Raw genomic sequence first — 26,954 nt, 5'->3', positions numbered from 1 at the left:
TCTTTCCCTCCCCACCCCAGTCGGCGTCTTGCAAATCGCATCCGCATTTTTTTTTCTCCGCGTCGCGTTTTCGCGAGGTATGCAAATGGAACTTTCAGCGCCGAACGGCGTAATAAACGCGCGCTGCCATCGCGGCGTTTTACCTGACGACTTTTTGTCGCGTCTCGGGGAGGAGAGAGAGAGAGAGAGAGAGAGAGAGAGAGAGAGAGAGAGAGATGAGATGAGAGAGACGGGGGAAGGGGAGGAAGCATTGTAATCGGACGCATTGATATCATTTCCTCCTGGAATCGAGCGCCCCCGAACTTCTGCTCCTCCACCGTTCTCTTGGCCTCTGTTAGTTTTCTGATTTTTTTTTCCCTTCGCATTCGTCCCGTTCGTTTCGCGTCGCTTCTTCGACATCGGGCTTTTCAGGTTCGACTGGGTATACCCGCTGCATATACCGCGCACGTGTCCGGAATTTTACGGCAGAGCGATTAGATTTTGGATTTACCCCGCATCTCTGCGTCGCACGATATCAGGTGTACTTTCCGAGCGCGCGCGCAAGCAAGTACTTTCATTCTCCGAGTATACCTCGATTCTTCGGATACCCCGAGCTTTCAAAGGGATAGCGAAAGAGTCAAAGTATCTGCTCGGAAACGTGGTTCGAATTTTGCAGCTAGGACCATTCGTGGACAATTCTTAAATGTTGTTCTTGCATGTGTTCGGAAAGGATTATTTTTCATGATTTTAGTTGTTGTATGCGAATTAAGATAATCATCGTTATAAATTAAGATTATATAATTTTCTTGTAAAATTTCAGTATATAAATTAGAAATAATTTTCTCTACAAACACTAGATACAGATTTATACGATTCGTATTTAAATCCGTGACTCGGCGTTTAAAAGCAGTGCTTTATTACGGGATTGCTTGCTCTCAGCGAGAATTAGTAAATAAATATTTGCACATGGTCATTGGAAACAGGTAGAGAAACAGAGACATAGATAGATAGATAGAGAGAGAGATAAACAGAGATAAAGAGACATCGAACCTCCATTATTTTCCCTCCCCACCCCAGTCGGCGTCTTGCAAATCGCATCCGCATTTTTTTTTCTCCGCGTCGCGTTTTCGCGAGGTATGCAAATGGAACTTTCAGCGCCGAACGGCGTAATAAACGCGCGCTGCCATCGCGGCGTTTTACCTGACGACTTTTTGTCGCGTCTCGGGGAGGAGAGAGAGAGAGAGAGAGAGAGAGAGAGAGAGAGAGAGAGAGAGAGATGAGAGAGACGGGGGAAGGGGAGGAAGCATTGTAATCGGCCGCATTGATATCATTTCCTCCTGGAATCGAGCGCCCCCGAACTTCTGCTCCTCCACCGTTCTCTTGGCCTCTGTTAGTTTTCTGATTTTTTTTTCCCTTCGCATTCGTCCCGTTCGTTTCGCGTCGCTTCTTCGACATCGGGCTTTTCAGGTTCGACTGGGTATACCCGCTGCATATACCGCGCACGTGTCCGGAATTTTACGGCAGAGCGATTAGATTTTGGATTTACCCCGCATCTCTGCGTCGCACGATATCAGGTGTACTTTCCGAGCGCGCGCGCAAGCAAGTACTTTCATTCTCCGAGTATACCTCGATTCTTCGGATACCCCGAGCTTTCAAAGGGATAGCGAAAGAGTCAAAGTATCTGCTCGGAAACGTGGTTCGAATTTTGCAGCTAGGACCATTCGTGGACAATTCTTAAATGTTGTTCTTGCATGTGTTCGGAAAGGATTATTTTTCATGATTTTAGTTGTTGTATGCGAATTAAGATAATCATCGTTATAAATTAAGATTATATAATTTTCTTGTAAAATTTCAGTATATAAATTAGAAATAATTTTCTCTACAAACACTAGATACAGATTTATACGATTCGTATTTAAATCCGTGACTCGGCGTTTAAAAGCAGTGCTTTATTACGGGATTGCTTGCTCTCAGCGAGAATTAGTAAATAAATATTTGCACATGGTCATTGGAAACAGGTAGAGAAACAGAGACATAGATAGATAGATAGAGAGAGAGAGAGAGAGATAAACAGAGATAAAGAGACATCGAACCTCCATTATTTGCTTCAGCTCCGAAACACAATCAAATCGAACTGATGCCAGTGTCTCGATTTCTTCCGCTCACGGAACTTCTGTATTTCCATGACTCTCAAACAACGCGGAGACGAAAGAAAACCGTAGCACATGCACACAAATACACGCGCACATATACGACTCCAGGCGCTTAAGACGCCGAGTAAAATTGAAGCAACAGCACAAGACGCGAACGTGTGAGCGAACAACGGAAAAAGAGAGTTCGGTTTCCCAAACGAATTGCGACTTCACGGACCAGAGGAATGCGTAGGTATCCTCATAAAACATCAAAGCGATACGACGAGAATGATTGAAATTGTTTCCTCGACCACGGGCGTCGCGGAGAAAGCCTTTCGTACTTCCGTCCGAGGATCCGTTTTCAGCCGGGATTCGTTCTAGATCCGCTCGGACGGATACGCGTTCTCTTCTGTCTCGCGCGATCGGCCGATCCCTCACGATTGTCTTACGCGGACAACAAATTACATTCCGTCCGCTATGTCGTTCACCCGCTGATTCTCTCCGCGTGTACTTCGCCGTTTCATTCTTTCACGGTTTCTTCATAGCTCGGCTCGCAATGTCTAGTCTTTGCTTCTCTTCAATCTTTGTGATATCGCGTTTGGTTTCTAAGTGTCGACAGAGTATATGAGTTTCTCGTTGCAATGTCTACTATCGTTTAAAAATATTGTATCTTTAGTTTTATTGTTTAGAAGCGTACGTGGGAGCATGTTACGTATTTATTTCGTAATATCGCGTACAGATGGTACGCATCGTATTTATTTATTGTGTATACAATGATGTAACGTGAAAAATATAGTTGAAACCTTAGCTCGGGAGCAACGGGCGCTAAGATTTTGCCATCTTTATCGCGTTTTTATTTCCTGCTATTAAAAATCCCGGTTAAACGAGGAATCCTTATCGGAAAAATCGCGGATGGAGCGTGGATATTACGCGTTGCCGAGACGGAAAGAGACGTACTCGAAAAAAGCTTCCATCGTCGGTTCGCGGCGGCAAATTATACGAATGACGTTATCGCAGAAAAGTAATTTGGTTCCATGCTAATAGGTAGCTCTTTCTCCCCCTTTTTTCCGCCCCCACTCCCAATTTTCACGTCCACTCTTTTTCTGAATAATGCATAGGTTGAACTTGGGCTTGATAACGGCGCTCAAGAAGCTTCTCTCGGACCATTTGGTGACGAGAGGAGAGGAACATCATTTCCCGCTTACAATAAGAGAGAGTAGCTATTTTTCGCTTTTCGTTTATCCAAGGATTATAGTCCTCGTAAAATTGAGAGACAACGTTAAATTATCGCGGCATTTTATCGCGTTAACGAAATAAATCGGAATAAATCTTTTTGAGAGATAATCCACGGTTAAGACGAAACGCGGTAAAAGGACACGCGCGACAGAGTCGGTCATTCGCAATAACGCGAAATCGTTCCCCTACATTACTCAAACATGATGGATGGCCCTTGCGGCGATGAGGTGTGAGGCCACACACGGGGTTTGTCGTAGACGAGGGTTATCGGCACGCCGGCTTGTCAGGGATGACGTATCGCTTCGAAGGTATACACGCCATATCTCGGAGCCCGTCTAGCCCATCCTGCGCGCATCCGCCTTCATCCGACGCGTACCACCTGGAAACCCGACTGACTCCGTACTCAACGTGGTGGACACTTGCGCGTGAAAGGTATTTATCGTCTTAGTCGCGGCGTAAGACGAGTAAATCAATTCACCGATTGCATATAAGATATCGGTCGATCGAGAGAAAAATGTCTCTCGCGCGTAAAATCCATCCGCAAGAACGATAAACACGATCTCCCGGCGATGCCTTAAATATACGCAAACAATAAACCGCAAGAATATATACGGAAATTCTCGCGCAAATGGATGATGGCGCTATATAATGGAGACGTATTCAGCATCACATAGAAAACGGTAAAGAGAGCGAGCGCACGTGACGTAGCATTGAATCTCCGGTGCGGCTCGTTTCCGGAAGGAGATGCGGCCGGAGGGTCTGAGCCCCCCATTTTTATCGGGCGCGAGCTCGTAATACACATCCCACACCGCAATTCTCGATACTCCATTAAGATTTCAGCTGAATCACAATGACTGCGATGACTCTGCGCGCGGACGGATCTCTCGCAAGATGAAAGGGAAAGCGGCGGAGAAACTCGCGGATTTCAATCTCTGGCATGACGACTCCTAACCCAATCCCTCTCAACGTGACAACACGCCGGCGCCATCCATCATGCGTACGCTTCCATTCTTCCACGAGCAAATAATTCCTGGCTCTCTCTCTCTCTCTCTCTCTCTCCCCCCTCGTCACCCGTGACATCCTGGACGCATAATGCTCGAGGTCAATCCGGTTCTTGGGCGCGCATAAACGCGCAATTACGGGCTACGCGGATTAGCATGACAGTGGAAATCATCGCGTCATCCGGAGGGAGATGGGAGGGGGACGGCGTATTAGACGATTACATTACCGTTGCACAGCGCGCCGCGAAGCGTCCCGGATTAATAGCGACGCCTTCGATCATACCAAGATGACATTTGCCGCCAAACTATCGGGGAACGTCCCTTATTTCGGCAACATACAATAGAAAGATTACTCCAATATCTCTCTATATATCACACCAACCGGTAACGTTAAAGTTTATGGAAAATCATTATGGATGCACAAGAGAGAGAGAAAGAGAGTTTATTTTAAAACAAAATAATTTATTATGTTCCCCGAAACTGGATAATTTGACGAAAATATAAAATTTATTTTGTAAATATGTTTGAAATTTTCATAAAGTAAAATAATTGCTTGTCAAAATTTCAGAGATTTTTTTAAAATCAAAAGATAAGTGTGTTGCATCATTCAATTTCATTAATATTTCACTAATAGATATAGTTATATTATCACTAACATATATCACTAATACTTGTATGCAAGTGGAATTAGATTAGATCGTTAATTGCATCGTAACTCTCTCGTGCGTATGAATGTGTGATTACCCAGAGATTAGTATGTACTCTGGGATCGATCGCGTTACATTGCTTTGCGTAACACGATGGACCTAGCGAATACTGTATCATCTTCGATCATCCATATAGATCCTGCTTCCGCTACTTGAGGAGAAATACAGCGCCGGCGCGAAAGAGACCAGAGAAATAATAAACAAATCGTCGTTCGCCGTGAAAGGCGAAATAAATTGCGTTATTACATCATTCCCTGATTAACGATGGACAAAATCGTCGTTTTCATCGTCAGACGCTGAATGAATTAGGATTTTCGCCGGTCGGCGGGCATGACGAATTTCTCGAACTCGTCGCGCGCGGAATCGCGAGCCACGTTAATGAGACGGAAGTAATCCCCCCTTCCCCTCTCCCCCGCCGGGGTATTCATTCGTCCTCGTTGAAAGCCCTCCTCCTGTGGGTCGGTCATAGTTCCGGCGCAGGAATGGATTTCGCCGCGAAATTCCGGTCGTGCACTCTAATCCACCGTCTCGTCGTCCCCTTCCTACCTTCGATATTCACACGAAGGAAGAACTCCCGTTGCTTTATCACAAACGCGCACTCTCTCGCTCTCTTTGTCTCTCTTTCTGTCTTTCTCTCTGTCTGGAGAATTCCTTTCCTCTTGGCGTATTATAAATTTCTCGGATAATTAATGCGTCTTGTCTTTCCGCTATAACTTCTTCTCGACGATGCGCGTGCTTAAGCAGATAATTGTGTATAATTATTTTTATTAACGCATCTTTTGTCGTTATTTATTATTAAAGAGACATGATCGTTTTTGTTGCGATAATCTTAACAATATATTTGTCAAGCTTATATGTTTATACTATCGACTGGCATCAGCGCGCGACGATTTATCAAATACTCTTTAGTAACGCGGGCTTTTGTCGCCGCTCGGATAATCACGGCTCGTTATATCGAAGAACGCGATGACCGGGCACTTCGATAGGTAAAAGAAAAGGAAAAAAAAAAAAAAAAAAAAAAAAAGAGAAAGAGAGAGGGATAGAGGGATGTCCTTTGTCGCTCACGTAGAATATCGGATTTCGTCTGCGTCGCCTCGCATTAACGAGCGTCTATCATCGCGAATATCTCTTGTAACGATCGGTTCCGCTCTGGCGAGTTAGTCGCTCGTTAACGCTTCGTTTTATCCTACGACTGACGAGCTTCACGCGATAAGCAAGCGACACGGTGTACGCATCGCGACGCTGTCTTCCTGACTTGACAGTAGTAGGCTCGCTGACTGTATCTCCTCTAGGTAGACAAACGCATAAATAAAAAATCAATATACCCTCTTCCCGTTTATGCATCCCTCCTTGTTTCTTCGCGCCCTTTTATCGCTTCCCGTCTCTTTCTCCCTCTCTCTCTCTCTCTCCCTCTCTCTCTCTCTCTCTCTCGTCATCTCGAAATCTTTCGTCTCCGCATTCTCGAGACTCTCCTCTCTTCCTTCACGTTCTGTTTCGCGCCCAATTTGCGGCCCATCATCGCTAGGGAAGAAGCAATTTCTAACTTAAATGAAACTCCCTCTTGCTCGCGTTCGCCTACCCCCGGTCGATCGACAGGAGACGCCGGTCTTGCGTTTCAGCGAACGAGGGTAGCGCGAACAGAGAGTGCGGAGGGAAGGTGCGCTGAAAACTCTTCTCTATCGTAGCGAACGGGGCTACCCCGTAGTTACCTCGGTCGCTCCGAGACCACTTACACGCAACTACCAATATTCCCGACAAGATTATGACGCGAAGCACCCTGCAACTATACATGCAACTTGATACATCCTTACATCAAAATTATCCATGCGATCGAATATTATAAACGCCATCCCCTCGAAATTTGCTATAAAAATGTCACAAGAATCGATGATAATAAAATATAAATACTTTGTAAAGTAACAAAAAAGTTGGAGAATTTTAATTAATTAAGAACATGCAATAGGTTGACGCGATTCTATAAATGATAAAGTATATCTTATTTCATAAAATCGTATAATTGTTGATTTTCGTAATGCACGATCCTATGTCGCATGTTATTATCAACAGAGAGGAACACGTACATAGCTGATAGTATTAACACAATACATGGATTATCTAGTGTTCACTGAGGTACATTATCCCGAAGTATCACTAAACCGCTTACAGGCTAGATATTACAATCCTGCCAAGATCATCGCGCAAACTTGCGGGAAACTGCAGCTGCAAATACTCTATCCTCAGCGTCAAATCATTGCAGCGGGTGATCGTGCGGGACGAGCGGCGCATTTCGAACTTTTCTTTTCCCTAGCCGTGCCGCAGAGCTACTTGCCACGAGGAGCTAGTTAACAGTTTGTTACGTCCCCTGTCACTATCACGATGCAAAACTGGAACTCCCGCTAACTAGCTTCTTGCGGTACCGCTATCGCGATTATCGTTTGTCGTCCATTCAGCGTATTATCTATTACATCGTCGGTAAGCAATTCGATGGAATCTATTTTACGCTGTTTCGCGCAATTTGTACGAGACTAGAGATGCGCGACGCAAAACTTTTATCTGTTTCCTATGCGCGATACAGCGAGAGTTAATTCTATATCTATCTTCTTTTCGATCTTTCGAGTATTATATATTTATTGCGTATTTCAAGTGTCATGTCAACTACACGAGATTTTGTGAAACAAGACAGATTACCTATTGAAAGTGATTATCGTTTATTCTTCGTGCTTGTATCCTCAAGCTTTTTACTTCGATACTGATGCTGATAACTATATCGGCTCGTACGGGGGACAGAGTAATAAGGCCTGACAAAGAAGGTTAGCGGTGCTATCGCGTGGCTGGAAGTTGGCGAGATTGCCTGGTTGCCTCTCGATATGGCCTATGAGAGTGGAAGCGCGGCGAACTTCGATAATCTTCTCTGCAGCGAGCGGCCCAGGGCCCAAGTTTGGCAATCAATGCGAAGTAACAGTTTAATTAAATACGGGATAACCCTTCACCGACTCTCCGCGCACGTTTACCCGAAGACAGACTAATCTCGGCCGCGTCGTCTCAACGGCTCCGGCTGGATTCAACGAACGTGAGTGTTCGACGGATTCGCAAATCCGATCGTCGTCATCGTCGTCGTCGTCGCTCGCGTCCCACTAGCTCTCTCTCTTCATCCTTTGCTCTTTAGATCGCGGCACGTCCAACTTTGCAGTCGGTAAACAGCAATCGAACGAATATACGATTTTGGTCGAGATCGAGCTAAAATCAGTTCAGAAAGACCGCTTCCCTCCGACTATCAAAAGTTTCGCTGAATTCGCAGATTTCCGTAGATCTGGGTTATCGATAAGATAGAATATAAACACACGATTTTCCTCTTCCTCTTACTTATATCAATTTTAATGCGATCCGTTTGACCGACTCGGAAAATTTATCGATTATGCGCGTTTTTTGTAAGGAACTTTGTATGAAATTTGCATAAGTGAAAAGAATTATTTTGTTACATCGATTTTTATTTATGTCTTAAATGAAAATATTATTGATCAGATCTTTTTTTAGTACATGTATATGTGATATTTTTTCACTCATATAAAACTTAATACGAAACCGTAAATAACCAGCGCATATTTTTTTTGATTACCGAGAATGCTACGATTCGACATAAAATATATTTTCTCTCACGAATATTTATATATCAAACATAAGATTCACGTAATAAGGGAAGCGCATGTTATACGCTCGTGTCGTAATGTAAGTATTTGTGAATTGATGATGATCAGGTTTTAACACGCGCGGGCATTCCGGGATATTTTAATATGTTGAGCGGATCGCGGAGAAATTCTACATCGGTGACAAAGTATCCTTACGTGAGTCCATTACCGGAAGCGTCTCTCAGGCTAGAATGTTATTGATACGTAGACGAGAGTTCGCGCGCAGGGACGATCGAGGTTTCCTTCGAGAGCATTATATCCGTGGTGAACGCGCTCCTCATCCATTTTCCATTCTGTTTTCCGTTTTTCTTCCCACGAGCGCCATGTTTATGTATGTCCGGCTGATTACCAAAAGCGGGGATGTGCGACTGTTCGTCTCCTACGCCTGGCGGCGACAATAGCGATGTATTCGAGGGTCACGCTCGAGAATACTCGTTTCTCTCTCATATTCGATCATCTTCCTTCCTCTTCTCTCCTCATTTTCTTATCCTCTCCTCTGCTCGCAACGATCCCCGCTACGCACGCTCCCCCCGATGCCACGAGCAAGTTTTATACCCGAGAGACATCTCCTTTCCACGCCTGATTTCGATTCTCAAAACTTTCTCTTCGCGGTCTTTCGTTCGATCGCGTCCTTATGCGTCCCCGGGTCCCCCGCTATCCTTCCCTACGCTGCTTCCGGAACCCCTTGAGTCCCTTCTTCGCTTGTTTACGAATTACCGGACTCATTTCCATCCCTCTGTCGTCTTTCGCTCTCGCTCGGAATCTCGTTCGAGCATATCGGGAGAAAATCAACTTGTCCCGTGTGTTCTGTAGTAAATGGATCGCCACGAGGCAGAAGATCCGCAAGGCATTCGGGCAATAAAGAACCTCTGTTGTCGGGTCTTTATAGTACTCTTTGCCTTAGTTCGCAAGGGAACCATTACCGCTATTACTTCAGCGAGTTCCTGACATTTTGCAGCAGCCAATGCGTATAGATGCATTTTCCGCGATCATTCACATTAGAAAATATATATATATATTATAGGCTATTTGACGTTGTAAGGATATAAAATATTATGAAAAATACACACAAAGAAAATTATTTTCTATTATTATTCGAAATATACACATAATTATGAATGCAACATCTTGTGCATCGAAATTGCGTTCTTAATATCCGTATTATCCGTAATCCATCAACAAGAACGATATCATAACTGCTATCGGAATAGATTACACCCATGGATGCGTTTATTAGCTTGAATATTACTCGAGAAGTACTCTCTCTCGATACGTAGACGAGAGTTCGCGCGCAGGGACGATCGAGGTTTCCTTCGAGAGCATTATATCCGTGGTGAACGCGCTCCTCATCCATTTTCCATTCTGTTTTCCGTTTTTCTTCCCACGAGCGCCATGTTTATGTATGTCCGGCTGATTACCAAAAGCGGGGATGTGCGACTGTTCGTCTCCTACGCCTGGCGGCGACAATAGCGATGTATTCGAGGGTCACGCTCGAGAATACTCGTTTCTCTCTCATATTCGATCATCTTCCTTCCTCTTCTCTCCTCATTTTCTTATCCTCTCCTCTGCTCGCAACGATCCCCGCTACGCACGCTCCCCCCGATGCCACGAGCAAGTTTTATACCCGAGAGACATCTCCTTTCCACGCCTGATTTCGATTCTCAAAACTTTCTCTTCGCGGTCTTTCGTTCGATCGCGTCCTTATGCGTCCCCGGGTCCCCCGCTATCCTTCCCTACGCTGCTTCCGGAACCCCTTGAGTCCCTTCTTCGCTTGTTTACGAATTACCGGACTCATTTCCATCCCTCTGTCGTCTTTCGCTCTCGCTCGGAATCTCGTTCGAGCATATCGGGAGAAAATCAACTTGTCCCGTGTGTTCTGTAGTAAATGGATCGCCACGAGGCAGAAGATCCGCAAGGCATTCGGGCAATAAAGAACCTCTGTTGTCGGGTCTTTATAGTACTCTTTGCCTTAGTTCGCAAGGGAACCATTACCGCTATTACTTCAGCGAGTTCCTGACATTTTGCAGCAGCCAATGCGTATAGATGCATTTTCCGCGATCATTCACATTAGAAAATATATATATATATTATAGGCTATTTGACGTTGTAAGGATATAAAATATTATGAAAAATACACACAAAGAAAATTATTTTCTATTATTATTCGAAATATACACATAATTATGAATGCAACATCTTGTGCATCGAAATTGCGTTCTTAATATCCGTATTATCCGTAATCCATCAACAAGAACGATATCATAACTGCTATCGGAATAGATTACACCCATGGATGCGTTTATTAGCTTGAATATTACTCGAGAAGTACTCTCTCTCTCTCTCTCTCTCTCTCTCTCTCTCTCTCTCTCTCTCTCTCGCATGAAAAGGTTTTATCGCTCACTCAATGAGATTGGCACTATAGTACATTCTCGATAATTATATTTATTGTGCCAAAATAAATTGCGACATTGGTTTCATTATTAGCAAAACGGAACAGAATTCCTGTATTTTTTTTTCATTATCAACAAACTACTGATAATCGCGAATTAAATATCATATTTTTATTTATTATAGCAACATCGAGAGACGATAAATCACGAATAAGTATATTTACTCACCGTTATGAACGAGCAGCGCAGAATCACGAGCGACAGTGATAAGGTCACTATCAGTAAGAGTTTCGTCAGATGCGTTACCGGAAGTCGGTGTGTCACTGAGGCCGGCACCACTGCCGGGCATATGATACAGGGGATGTTGCTGTTGTTGTTGTTGTTGATAGACGCGCTGCTTGTGCTGACTGGTATTGTAATGATTATGATGTGGCTGATTAGTTTGATGATTATTTTGCGGATAGGCGCGGCTACGCAAACTGGAGGTATTATCTTCACCCTCGCTGCCACTTAGACTGTAGGCCGGATAGAGCCGTCCCTTCCCTGAAACAATCAAATCGGAATTGTCACGGTCACTATATTTCTTTCAATTTAATTTTTAGTACAATTTTTTTTAATATCAATAGTAATAAATTGCAAACTTGTCAATCTTTAAAAACTTGTTTCAAAACTTTAATCGGAAATGATATTGCCAATACGTGAATATTAATTATTTTGATTAATGGATTTTAATTAAACTAAATATTAATATTAATATTGATAATTAATAGTCTAAATTGTCTTTTAATTAATAACCTCTATATATCATATTGTCTATTTTTCTGATCGCTTATAATGAATTGTATAGTATTTTTTTAACAAATGTATTATTTAAATATGTTGTAGAATTTTTCTGAAAATTGCTGTAAAAATAGCATTAATTAATTTCTGAATAATCGAAGATTTTGGAGAAAATAACAATTGAACAATAAATTAGATAATCTCTGTTAAATAAAAACTGCATTTTATTTAAGAAAACGATATAAAAACATAAAGAAATAAGAGCGAAAAGTTCGATATTGTATCTATAATATATGTACATCTATGACATGTGTCTCTTATAATTCTATCGTCGCGCTATCCTGCGTTGATCGCGTCGTTAAATGCGCCGAGATTTATGTAAATTCGAAAATCAACATAGACCCAATAAAGCTCGATAATCTGCTTGATAAGTCACACATGTCAGAGGGTGTCGATACAGATAAGCCACATAAACATAGGTCTCGCATCATCGTGTTCGAAAGCCCTTTTCCATGAAGCCCTTTACCGACCCTTCTTATCAGCGGATTACCTTATCCGAATTTTTTTTAATGACCTCTCACTTCTTTTCGGGTTAATAGAAATTTCAAGGGTCCCGGTCGTATCGCTCGTCTCTTTAAATTGGTTCGTTACAGATTTCGTTAAATTACAACACGCCTGTCATGAGAGAAATCTTATCTTTTGACCCTTGATCTTGAAATCGACATGCTTGAACTTTTATCTCGTTACACATAGAAATTTATTAATTTTTACTATTGAGATATAAGCGAACAGCTGCATAACACGACTGTATTTTTCACAACGGATCGTGTCGTAATTCTTGCTTACAAGAAACGAATGACCTTATTAATCTCTGTTGTAAAGGAAAATGATTACATCTGTGTAATACCATAATAACAACTTTGTTAAAAGAGTAATAAACGTAATTATATTTTCGCGACATTTTGAACCGTTATCAGTTTACGAATATAACTGTAAAGATGAACTTTGCGCGTTTGATATAAAAATAATCCATCATACTTCGCGCACCATTATTGATTTTAGCGTTGCGTCGGCGATCGCAAAAGTTACGCTTCTAACTCGTATATTTGTCACGCAAGTCGAACGGGCACATCGAGATCTTACGACATTATAGTTTCCGTCGGCGGCAATGTTAGTTCAATGATTCGTAGATAATAATGCTGCCTACGCGGATCGCCGTGCGAATGATTCATAGCACTAATAACGCGACGCGCGTTAATATTAATTGAGAATCGCGGCGCTTGGCCGATCGCATCAATTATGAGAATGGCGCGAAAGTAATGCGCCGAACAATTCGATTCGCGACCGTATAAATTCGTTTTGACCCTTGCATTATATACATGAGCGTGATAAATAACGCAGCGTGTAATTAACGTAGGACGGAATGAATGTTTATCTGTCTGTGCAGATGCCTTTATCACGCTTCTGGCACATATATATGCACCGCGCGTGTGTGTATAACGTCACATAAAAGCAACATTATGCGTTTCGTAAATTACGTTACCAATAGCGCAAGAGTGTTCTGCTGTATATATGCTTTTCCTATTCAAACTCGATACTCATTCTCGGCGGGTTAATAAATTAATAATGCGACGCATCTCTGTGATGCATTGGAATCACATAAAAAAGCGAGTGTGTTCCGAAAAGCTCGATCTTAATTTCGTGATTAGAGATGAAAAAAAAAAAAAAAACAAGTAACTATATTATAACTGAGAAATATAATCGTTCTTTACAGAAATTTCGAATTTGGATCATAATTTGAGTCGAAATCTCTTAAGGAGGAAGCAGAAGAATCACGGAAATTTTCAAAATCATATCCGATTGCAGAATGTGCAGCCACAGCGTTACTTATATTTAGTTTTTTCGGCATTGTTTACAATCCACGTGATGCAAACGGTTTACGCGGTTTTAGCTATCGAACTTGTTTTTTTTAATCCAGCACTTGCCGAACGACCGCAGGGGGTTGAACGTGAAAGAGAGAAAAAGAGAGGGCGAGAGAAAGAGAAGCTTGTGCTAAAAAAAAAAACTGCGTAGTTTAAAACAAACGCGCCTGCTCTCGCACGCATTCACGAGCGACCCATCGATCACTCGGTACACGTACATAGGGAATAATGGCGATCGGCCAAAATTTTACGGTATAACGTAAAAATTGTTTCGCAGTTTGTCAAGCGGTCGAGTCTTCCGGCAGTTCATTGTCTCACGTGTTCGCCTGGTATAAAATATGCATCGCTCGTAAGTAAAGAGTCATCGGGGCTATTTGGCCACCTGCAGACTCTGCGCGATTTACTTCGTGTATCTGCGTCTATATGGATGCTTAAATTTAATAAGATATCGGGATATATTTTTGCTCATTCAATGCCCGCTATATCGAGAAGAAGAGATCGTTCAATAATAGATAAATGAAGATCAATAAAATGCTATAAAACTATACGATAATATAATATAAATAGACATGACTTTTTTTATATAATTATATTGTAAATAAGATATTGCTGACACATTTTATTTATACACATGTATCAATTTTTATCAATTTGATAGAAAACATTAAAAATACGTACGATAAAAATATAATATCGAAAAAAAAGGCTTAAACTTTCAATGTATTGCCATTTTATAAAGATATTTTATGTATCTTGGCATTTTTTTCCGGGAAAACGGTCAATTTTATTTGTCGCCTTAAAGTGTCAGATCAGTTAATAAGTTACGATAACAAACCGTACAACCTGCGACGATATCTACGCTGCGATAATGCGGTAGTGACGACAATAATGATAGTAATAATCGTAACAACAATCTTTACGCTCGTAGCACGCGTTGAAACCTTGTGTCAATACGACGGACGTTAACTGGCGATGACAGGAAAGAGCCACGATTACAATTAGAAGTATAGTAGCCATAAAAAAGACTTTAACCGACATTTCCGACATAAAAGAATCACAAATTTTCACGTTTTATTTTGTTTTACAATTAATACGTGCTGGGTGAATAAAATTAATTGAAATAGTGTGTTTGCTGTATCTGTTTTAATATATTCTTATAAGATTATTTTACAGAAAGGTCGGATATGTTGAAATATTAAATTATGTCTTACTCTGTATATATGTATAATGTTTCTCTCTTATTACAAAATTCTTAAAACTTAATTTAATTTTTTCAATTTAAAAGAAAAGTTTTTAAATTATATATCTTTTTAAAAAAATAATAATTAATTTTAAAAAATAGATAATATTGTAGATTTATAAATTTATCATGACAAAAATGGTAACGAGTTGGTATCATCAATATCGTGTTCTCAATATTGAATTAACATGCATCATTGCTTTTTCAAAATAATACTAAAATAAAATTTTAATATGTACTTTATTGCTCAGCAGATCTTTATACGAATGTTATTGCCGACTGTAGCATTCTTTATGAAAATTGTTCTCTGTAAATACATGTCGCATACACGAACGCGCAGTTGGAAATGATCGATAAGTTTCCACTTATCTGTAAGGGCACGTTAATAGCACTTACCCACAGTTACGTTGTTATAAATATAACTATGACAGGTATGGATAACTAAGTTCATGCAAGTTGTTCATTCTATTTCACTTTCTTATATCGATAACAAGCGATAACAAAAGTTGTGCGACAACTATATCGTTATAAAGCACGAGTCGCACGCCGCTGTATTCTTGATGACGGAACAATCGATATTTACTACTAATAATAACTCTACCAAGTGAATATTTTAGTTATTAATTCAAGTAATTTGTACGGCAACTTTGTAAATGCGATTTATGAAAAATTATCTCAGATTGGATATATTATAATAGTATTCGAACGCACGATTCTTGATAAACTGCTCCTTTAATTTTATCGCGCGATAATGAATCTATTTAATAATCTCTCAGTTTTTTTTGCCAAAGTTTCTCAATGTTCGAGGGTACAGTGGTCGATACCGCGTTAATAACTTTAAGTGCGCCAAATTTTTACGGATCTTCTCTCTCCTTAATTTCTCTCCGTTTAATTTATTATTCATGAAAAGCATGAAAACTCTTAGCGAGGACGTGAAGTTTAACCTGTCTCTCTGTCGTCGGGCGTTCATAAGTACGTACCTACGTACTTCTCGGTCCGTTGACTTTAGATCGATACTCGAAGCACGCCTTGCGCGCAGAAACGAGACACGAACAGGCAAATAGCGAGCGATCGATTCGTAAGAGAACTCAATAATTTTCTCTAAACTGAGATGGCGGTCGGACATCAAACAGACATCACACTGTCTCTGGCGGATTCTTCGAAGTGATGTTTCATTTCTCACATGTTGTACGTTCCGAGGTGATAGCTACTTTGTAACAACCGGCTCTCCAACGTTATTTTTAAACGTTCACGCGGGTCCATGCTTCGCGGAACCAGTTTCAGTTAGTTTAGCTTGCATTCGACTCGACTATGCCCACTTTTCTCCTCGGTAATCGATCAAATCTTCGGCGAAATTGCATTTCCCTGCGCCCGTCAATGGTGAAAGGTAACCGATGCGAGCTTCTCATTTGCATTCCCGCCTAATGGCGTTCCGAAAAAGGTCCTCGCAACGCTCCCGCTTTGCATAAGCTAATACGCGAACGAGTACACACGGGCGGCGATGCTTTACGAGAATAATTCCGAATTTGAATAAAAAGTGCCGACGAAATGAATGCGAATTTCTACCCTTACTTCTCTTTATCGGGGTCGCAAAAGTTTCGCGCACGCCTATTCGGATTCCCGCGAGATACATGCGATATAATGAAATACCACCGCCGCATATTTTTCCATCGCGAAGCGCCTTTAATGCGCCGTGTCTCGCTGACATTCGACATTTCTTTTACGGCCCATTCTTTTTACGGGATGCGCCTAGCTAGCGTCGTCGTCTTTCGAGGACAAGGTTCCTATTTGTACGCGTCTCGCCTCTACGTCAGTCCAGTAACGATGCCTATATATCTCGCCTCTTCATTGCCACTTTCTTGCGAGATCTCTTACAGCAGTCTCATGCAAATTTCGCGCGGGGGGTCTCTGCCCCGTTAAACCCGAACGGCGTAATCTCGAACTTTACGATCCACCAACTTTACCCTCTTTTTTTTCGCGCAAACATCTCGAAACGAGCCGCGTACCGTAATCCCGAGTTTTACGTCTTCTAGCAGGCATGGGAATCTCCTTCTCTTGCTTCCTTGATTGGATATATTATAATAGTATTCGAACGCACGATTCTTGATAAACTGCTCCTTTAATTTTATCGCGCGATAATGAATCTATTTAATAATCTCTCAGTTTTTTTTGCCAAAGTTTCTCAATGTTCGAGGGTACAGTGGTCGATACCGCGTTAATAACTTTAAGTGCGCCAAATTTTTACGGATCTTCTCTCTCCTTAATTTCTCTCCGTTTAATTTATTATTCATGAAAAGCATGAAAACTCTTAGCGAGGACGTGAAGTTTAACCTGTCTCTCTGTCGTCGGGCGTTCATAAGTACGTACCTACGTACTTCTCGGTCCGTTGACTTTAGATCGATACTCGAAGCACGCCTTGCGCGCAGAAACGAGACACGAACAGGCAAATAGCGAGCGATCGATTCGTAAGAGAACTCAATAATTTTCTCTAAACTGAGATGGCGGTCGGACATCAAACAGACATCACACTGTCTCTGGCGGATTCTTCGAAGTGATGTTTCATTTCTCACATGTTGTACGTTCCGAGGTGATAGCTACTTTGTAACAACCGGCTCTCCAACGTTATTTTTAAACGTTCACGCGGGTCCATGCTTCGCGGAACCAGTTTCAGTTAGTTTAGCTTGCATTCGACTCGACTATGCCCACTTTTCTCCTCGGTAATCGATCAAATCTTCGGCGAAATTGCATTTCCCTGCGCCCGTCAATGGTGAAAGGTAACCGATGCGAGCTTCTCATTTGCATTCCCGCCTAATGGCGTTCCGAAAAAGGTCCTCGCAACGCTCCCGCTTTGCATAAGCTAATACGCGAACGAGTACACACGGGCGGCGATGCTTTACGAGAATAATTCCGAATTTGAATAAAAAGTGCCGACGAAATGAATGCGAATTTCTACCCTTACTTCTCTTTATCGGGGTCGCAAAAGTTTCGCGCACGCCTATTCGGATTCCCGCGAGATACATGCGATATAATGAAATACCACCGCCGCATATTTTTCCATCGCGAAGCGCCTTTAATGCGCCGTGTCTCGCTGACATTCGACATTTCTTTTACGGCCCATTCTTTTTACGGGATGCGCCTAGCTAGCGTCGTCGTCTTTCGAGGACAAGGTTCCTATTTGTACGCGTCTCGCCTCTACGTCAGTCCAGTAACGATGCCTATATATCTCGCCTCTTCATTGCCACTTTCTTGCGAGATCTCTTACAGCAGTCTCATGCAAATTTCGCGCGGGGGGTCTCTGCCCCGTTAAACCCGAACGGCGTAATCTCGAACTTTACGATCCACCAACTTTACCCTCTTTTTTTTCGCGCAAACATCTCGAAACGAGCCGCGTACCGTAATCCCGAGTTTTACGTCTTCTAGCAGGCATGGGAATCTCCTTCTCTTGCTTCCTTTCTCTCTCTCTCTCTCTCTTGTATTTGTTCGCTCTCGTTCTTCTCTATCTAGAGGTGAAAACCAGTTCCGGGGTGACGCGCATATTGGAACTGTTGACGTCGGAATAATCAGCCGCTGCAATAATACGAACATCTGATACCGATAATCTTGCCAATATTAGCAATGTCATACTAATATCATGGCTAAGTAATCAACGGTTTCCTATAATCATGTGGACTAGAGTCCTTTAGTTACCTGTACGCAGTATGCACGACGCGCGTGCATATCACCCTTGAATAGAGACACAATATAATATATATATATATATACACACATATAATATAAGATATAAAATTTTTTAAGTACAATGATTCAGCTAATCACACTTTTGCTTTAATAAAAATTATTTTTAAAAAGCGCACAAAAAGAAACAATTTAAAAAATACGTTTTTTATATTATAAAAGATATATTTTATGAATTTATTTTACATCGTGATTCTTTCTTAATCATCTTGTCAGATATCTTAATTATATAAATTCCATATATGTAATTGATACAAAAAATAGACGCAAAGATTGAAGGCAAAACACAACCTATTGTACAATCGTTTGGCATCCAATATTAACGCACCGTAATTCTGCCGGCTTGAAAAGATCGCAAAAACGATAGATAGCCGTTGTACGATCGTGCAAACGATGATAAATTTCTTGATTTTTATCGGAAGCCATTCGCTTTTCATTAGGAGCCGTCACCATCAAGATCGTTTCGCGTCCGTATTTCGTCTCCGTTGCCTCGCTTTATTCCCCGCACGACTCCGTGTAAGTACGACATTAAGCGTAAATAATTGGTCCCGTGTCAGTATATCAGCAAACGATGCAGCGAGAAAAGGTTGCGCGCGAACACGCGAGGTCTGTGCAACTCGTGTATGTATCACTATTGCACGTCGTCTGATTTTCACGGACTCAACGATACCTTGTGCGACGAAGCTTTTATCCGTTTTTTTTTTTAAATCTCCTTTATTTTGTGTCTCGTTCTCCAGATGTGCGAATCTCGGCCGCGCGATTCCTCAACTCTCAGCATTAACAATGGCTATTTATTCAAGTAGCGACTTATTCATTCGAAGAAATAGAAACGATAGAGAAAAATGGAAACTTGAATTTATTTTTGTGACATTTACAAGCGACAATTATTTTTTTAACGACGTTTATTAAATATATTTTGCGTCGCATTTTAAGCTTTTGTCGTTGATATGTAATTTATCATTATTTCTTTCAAAGTAAAAAACGAAGTAAAAATCTTTTTAAATGATTCATAATTTGCGACAATATCCAAGACAGAAATTCTATAGATCGTCTAAAAAGGCCTTTATACACGAATCGAATAATTCAAGTAAATAATTGATTGTAGGAAACTATTAGATATAGAACGTGGAATATTGTAATCCAAGAATCATCGGATTGAATAATTCAGATAATGGAAAGCTATACATCAATTCGTTAATAATCAATCAGAAATACGGGAAACAGAATATTCGACATGAAATTATTTCATAAAGTGTTAAATATTTGACATAAAGTAATGTTTTGATGTTTCGAAGTGTGATAACAAATCAACTGGCACGTGGTATTTGTTTATGCTGCGTACACGCGCTAGTATAATTAGTAATATTCGTGCCATGAAACTTGAAACGTCAGGTAGAATGTGGCACAATTTCCTCCATATGCCGCTCCTTGAAACACGATCAGTCTCTACGAACAATTAATAATTATCAGTCCGTATGATTGACTAATCCATAATTAAAGATTCACAATTAATTTTTATATATCTTATAAAATCTTATACTTAAAAAAAAAACTAAAATAATTTTTTTGGAGGGAAATTATGTAATTAAATATCTGCTTATTAATATACATATCGAATTTTTATATTTAATATGTATACACATATATATAATAATAATTTTTTTTAAATATTATTGATTTTGAACGCTGTTATAATTTAAATCTTATCTTTATATGTTACAGATCAACGCAGAGCTTCCACGTAATTAACTCCGCTGTTGCGCATCGATCGGGTAAGTGAGATATTTATTTTATGGTTAATATTAAAATAAAAGGGCGTTTTTTAAAATAATAGCTGTATATTGCGAAGAGTCGATAAAAGTAAGCGTCACATATTTTACGAAATAGCTCTCGCGCCGAAATATAGTAGGTACTAGTTTTTATTGAAAGTCCTCGATTTGCGCACGAAGAAAATCGTAAGCCTCGATTCGAGCGATATCGACGTAAGCTCTTTCCATTTAGCGGGCGAATAGAAATCGAGGAAGTGAAACGTACTCTTTCCGTCTCGTCTCGGGAATGCTATCAGTGGCGCAAATCGATTAATCCAAAGACGATTCTGGCGTCCCGGACAGTGTGCTCGCTCGGCCGCCATTATCAGAAAGATCGTGAAACATCCGATCCAATCTCGCAATGGACGCCACTATCCTATCAATGGTGGTGCAATCTTTTTATCTATGATGTAATCCAAGATAACGGGTTTTTACTAAAGAGCGGGTCAAACGACGAAGTAGAAGTCTTTTTATACGGCAATCCGATGAACTGCCGCCATTTATACAAGAACAAAATTCCCATTGTATTTGTGATCTGTTTCGCGTAAAAATATGATATTACATGATATAACAGTATCAATAGTACCAAATGTATTAGCATCAAACATAATCGTGCTGTAATGTATCGCGATGAGAAACGACGGCGTAAGATGTGCAATATAAGCGGCATAAATTCTCCTAATAGATTTAATAAATGCGTTCACATACACACACAAAGCATATGCAGCACGAAGTCCAGATTCGTAATAATATAGTGACGATAGGTATCTTTTAGAGTAATAAATTTTACGTGGATATCACTTGCGTTTACGAAATAATCAGTTAACTGTGAGCTAATTAAATTATGTCATTATAAATTACACGCGATTAATCTAATGGGACAAATCGTTGTTGCAGTTTCCAGCAAATGTATTACGATATCTGCACATAATTGTCTATTTATATTTTCAAATATAATTATTATTGTTCCACATAAATATTAATGCGCATTTATATCGTCTGTACGCCAAGCGATAGAAAAGGGTGCCTGACTCGTAACTAGCACGACAATGAAAGTTCACCCCATGCTTGTTACTGAAAAATATTTTATAAGTACGTTATCTCTCTCTGTGCGTGTCGGAACGCCGTATAACGTCATGTCACGATATTTCGTGTTGCATAATATCATCCACTTGCATGCGCAAATATATAAAACAAGCGATACGTGAAATTGATCCTGTTACGAAGTCATGAACCGCGCAGAGACACATCAACTTTATTACACTCAAAATTTTATAACGCTGAAAAAAAGATAGCGTAAAAATCAATTATTTTCAATTTTGACCTATTATTCACAAAATTATATGTCTCTCTTTATGCGACACTATACCGTTCCTCGTCGACGCGTACAATAATTTTCGCGCATTGCGAGAAATACGTGCATTATATTTATGGAAGTATAGATTACCACATGGATGCGCATACAACACACGTGCAGCGTCCGGTTGCGGTAACACAGGAATTATGATGATATTATAGGGGTTAACCTAATCCGCGTTGAAGGCTAGGAAGAAATTTACAAGCCTTCATATATACGGTACGCGCGAATACTCGATATACGAACAGAGTCTCCATGGTGGCCACAATGCTCCCCCATGGTAACCCGATAATGTATTATGGATACGTGAAATTCGAAGAGAATCTCGTTCGCCGCAGCGCCGGAAAACAGAAAACGTTTGAGCGAGTATCCGCGTATACGAAATGATTTCGCGTCACGTCTAGCTTTTTCTTCTCACGTTTTTTTATCACGATATAATCACGGTACAAAAGTCTTGATCCGTTTCTCTTCAATAAAGAAATATGAGATCAAATTCACTTCAAATATATAAAATGCGATATAATTGTTGTATTTAACATAAATATTACACACATATGGATGTATATCTTTTTATTTTATCTACTTAAGGTGTAAAAATCGTAATACAACCAAAAAGTAATTTCTTATGGGAAAATAAATTGGAAATGTAGAATATTTTTTTGTACGAGACTGCTTTAAAAAAAATTAATTTGGAAATTGATAACATACTTACGCTTCTTTGTGCAAAGACATAAATATCATAAATCATTTTTCTTGAAAAAAACTCATATATGAAAAGATTTTATTCTCAACATATTTTTATACGAGAAATCACTTTCTTTTCGTAGGCTTCCGATACATCCACATTTATATTAAAATTAGTCTAAAATCAATTATTTTCACATAATTTGCAGCAATATTTTAGAATATTAATTTTATGAAATTAATAATTCTTTCCCACGTTTGCGATGTGATGTTTAGTATCTCTCTCTCGTGTATGTCACACTATAAAATCGAAAATTTATTTGCGAGGCGAAAATTTGTTCTCGTGATGTAAATCTGAAGACGCCGAGAGGTACATTTTGATACTTGCAGCATACGGGATACTAACCCGTGCAAGGCTTATGTCAGAGTTATTCGGACGCGCGGTTTAATGTTGCGCATAATACGCGGACATCGTTTGCTGTTGGAAGCACGTGTTTACGTATGGTTTATTCGATAGGTAGTAAAACTTATCGCGCAGATCTCATCATCGCGAGCAAGAAGGAGGATCTGCCAGCATTGCGGGACGTTGTTACGTCGGGGTAAGAATTTTTACGATTTCCATTCGCGGCGGACTGCGGTAACCCAATTACAAAATCACTAAGCTTGTTAAGCGTTAAAACCCCGTAAGTTTGTTTAGCCTGGGGCCGTTCGGAGGATGGACGGACAAAAGTAAACAATGGGACGCGGAGAGGGCGGGAAAAGGAGGCAACGACGGAAACGGAGGGAGAAGAGGAAGGAAGAGAGAGACGGGGCGAGCGGGAGGATAATTCGGTTAGCGATGAGTCGCGTTGTTACGCGGCACAGGGTATATATTGTGTCCATTAACGGTATGCACGCACAAACCTAATTATAATGGACCCCCGTAACCGCCGCGCCGCACCGCGTCGCGTGATTGGTAACGGTGCTTTTTTGCTTTTAACAATGCCACCGAATAGAGAATCTCCTTTATGCGCGTCCATCCCGCGCGTCAGAAGATTATTTGTACACACAAGGGTGGCATAGATCGTGATGAGAGCGCGCGATGCATTATGCCCGATATGGCGCAGACCATAATTGAATGTCGAATTACGCGCTACCGATAGATACCACTAATAACATTTGCATTTCGCTGTAACTTCATCCATCACGCGGGGAAAGTTCTTCAAAGCTATTTGCATTGCACTCGAAATCACAGGAGGAGTCGATATAATCGTAACATCAAGAATAAGCCGAGACAATATTTATAATATTTATAATTCAATGAAATTAGAAAAGAAAGACTTGTAACTGCACTTTATTAATACAAAATAATTAAAGAAATACAACCGCGTGTTCATATCGGACACGCAATTAAATAGAGTTAATCGAATTGCAATTTCTGTCCGATCCAGCGTCCACGAATTTGTCGATAATCGATTCTGTCGCCGGCGACACTGATACACGTTCACCCATAAACCATTTTGCTTCGGCGCGGAGGAAGAAGCGCCAGGGTTATCGAGAAACACGATTTCTCATCTCTCGCCTCTCAACGAGATGCTAACGAACCTCCCGCATCTTTTTTCTACGGTGCGGAGGTAACTCTTGGCGACAGGTCGATCGATCGGCCGGTGGCGCGTCAAAGATGCCGATTCGGGGGAAGAAAACCGACTTGGCGATATCGATGTCCCGATAAGCACGGCTCGCTGATGCAAGACCTCGCGCGAGCCCAACACGAGGGTGTCAGAGGTCAAAGGCGGGAGGCATCGATCAAAGTTTTCGCGCGATTTATCCCGAAGGCTTTGCCATAACGAGGCGGATCGTCGGGCGCTATCAGCTTTTTTTTTTCATAACGTATCCACGATCTTGCCGTCCCTCGTTTTGTCCGAAAACCGGTTTCCCTTCTCGCCCGTCATCACGCGACATCTGGCATCTCGCTGAGACATCCGTGTCCTCGCGACACCGAGTCTCGGAGACGACGACAACTCGGGCACGCTCTTGGGACCGATTAGTTTCCTTCGTCCTTGGTAGAAAGCCGACGCTTACGCGCTATTATTGGCGCGGAAAAAAACACGAAGGAATTACACGCGAGCGTCGCGTCTCGCGGGACCACTTCTCTTTTTTTCTTTCCTTTTTTTTTTCTTTTTTTTTTTTTTTTGCTAAAGCAGTAGCGACGAAATCATAGAGATCGGATCCAAAAGGAAAACGTCCGCGCGCGTCAGGTATCCCCCTCGAACGGTCTCTGCCCGAGGATGCGGAAGTCTCTTCCGTTTCTTCACTATTTGTGCAAGTGTGCGTGACGCTAGGATTGTTTTCCCAGCTCCTCTCTTTTCCTCCTTCTCGTGAGAGATCCTCGGGATCTCCTAATGCGTTGCACGTTCTCGGGCGTCGCGCCGATCTCTTTTCGATGTTGCGACAGCTTGCAGTGAGGTACTAACGGCATTTTGTTTCCTTTCTCTATAACAAACGCAACTCCGTCGGATCTCATGTCACGATAGAGTAGACACCGAAATTCAACCGTGATATACCTTGTGACTATTTTGTTTTTTTACGCGCCGTGATATTATACTTTAATTAGATATATTAAATAATCGGCCTTTAATAATATTATTGCATAGGTATAATATAGATAAAATGAAAAATAGACAAGCTTTATCCTAATGAATGACAGGCAGCAGGTTAGCGCGACAAATGCATGTTCCGTAAAAGATAATCCTAAACCTCTCGTAACCCAATTTCACTGCTGACATTCATTCATAACATAAATCATCGTCCCGTTGCGTTTAAATTTCGCTCACTACGAGACACTTTCTCACTCGTGTTTTTTTTATTTGCGCCGGTAATATCACGATACTAAGTGCCTGCTTCGTCACGTGGGTAAATAAGGGATGGCCGACTACCGTTCGCCCTCCGTCGACGCTTTAATACGCCGGGGCTACGATCCTTGTTTGAACAGCGTTACAAGCGCGTTCGTAGTTTCAGTCAGTTTTTTCTCTTTACCACGCAAACGAAACAGTATAACAGTAAGCACTGGAATGGCGGTCATTGGTGAAAACCGCGGCTCCTCTCGGATTTCGCGAGATCCCTTTAAATTCCCGTTTAGACCGGTAAATCGAGATGTCGTCTCTGCTGTCGAACGATATATAGATACATATTGTGAAAGGATACGCGCGCGTTTACAATCAGGATTAGCTGAATATTTTTTGTATAATGTTGCATATTTTTCTTTTTACCGATACGACACAGCTCGTATATCTAATAATGAATATCTGTTGCAGAGATAGACAAAAAATAGTATTTAAAATACAAAATAAATATAAAATATCTATGTATAAGCTATTTTTATCTTGCTAAAATATCAATGGTTAACGAGAAATAATAATTTATTTGAACGTAAATTAAAATCTTATTTGAAATATTTTTTTATGAATGAAAAAATGTTTTTTATATGTATTTCTCGTTTGAGATTTTAAATGACATCTATTGAAAAAAATATATAATTATTTTTCTCAGTATATTTCAAAATATTTGAAAATATTATTTTTACGAGAGAATTTATGCTTTTATTTATTATTCTATTTATTTATCTTTTGCGGCTTACATATCTTAAATCCGTTCCTATTTTATTAAATTTTATTAGTTATTTCTGTGTAAATTTTATAGTGTTAAATGAACAATATGATTACTTTTGAATTATGATTACTGATTTTCTAATTATTTTTGTTATTAATATATAAAATATTTATAGAATAATAATATAAAATTTATTTTTAAATTATTATTTAAATTAATAATTTTAATTATATCGTTTTAAATATCTCTTTTGTGTGTTATGTTTCTAAATTTCTTTAATGTTTTCCAGAAATAGAAACATAAGGTTGTTACTTTTTTTCTTTTTTTCGATTATACTTAAGTTTACTTAATTTGTAGTGTGATTCAACAAAGCGAGCTGAATTTTAATTTACAAAATTGATGCGTGCGATTCGCAAAAATGGGAAATGACGGTGGAATTTCTTTTTCGTATTTACGAAAATTAGCTTAGGGAAGAAGAAAAAAGAGAAGAGACACCCGTTCGGCCCCGCCAACTCTCGACGCGTATACGCGAAACACGTACAAATTCTCTACCCACACTCTCGCGCCTCGAAATATAAGATTACGTACGTAGGTAGGTACGCGGGTTCCGGTTCACAAAGCACGTCCCTCCTGTATGCTATTCGTCGGTTATCTGCACAGTCTAAGGCGCATGCTGCGGCGAGCCTTTGGATTTAGTAGATATCTCTTT

General features: G+C 40.6%; 1 protein-coding gene across 1 annotated transcript in view; it reads right to left on the bottom strand.

The window, feature by feature from the left end:
• Window positions 1-11,351: 11,351 nt before the first annotated feature.
• LOC115235545 overlaps window positions 11,352-26,954 on the bottom strand; it is a 260,661-nt gene continuing 245,058 nt past the window's right edge. The window contains exon 3 of the mRNA XM_029807412.1: window positions 11,352-11,674. Coding sequence (XP_029663272.1) covers window positions 11,352-11,674 — 323 coding nt within the window. The remainder of the gene's footprint in view (window positions 11,675-26,954) is intronic.

This window comes from Formica exsecta, unplaced genomic scaffold (assembly GCF_003651465.1).
Source record: "Formica exsecta isolate Colony F162 unplaced genomic scaffold, ASM365146v1 scaffold11, whole genome shotgun sequence".
Classification (NCBI taxonomy): Eukaryota; Metazoa; Arthropoda; class Insecta; order Hymenoptera; family Formicidae; genus Formica; species Formica exsecta.
The sequence above is the reverse complement of the archived record's forward strand: the minus strand, read 5'-3'. Positions and strand labels throughout refer to the sequence as shown.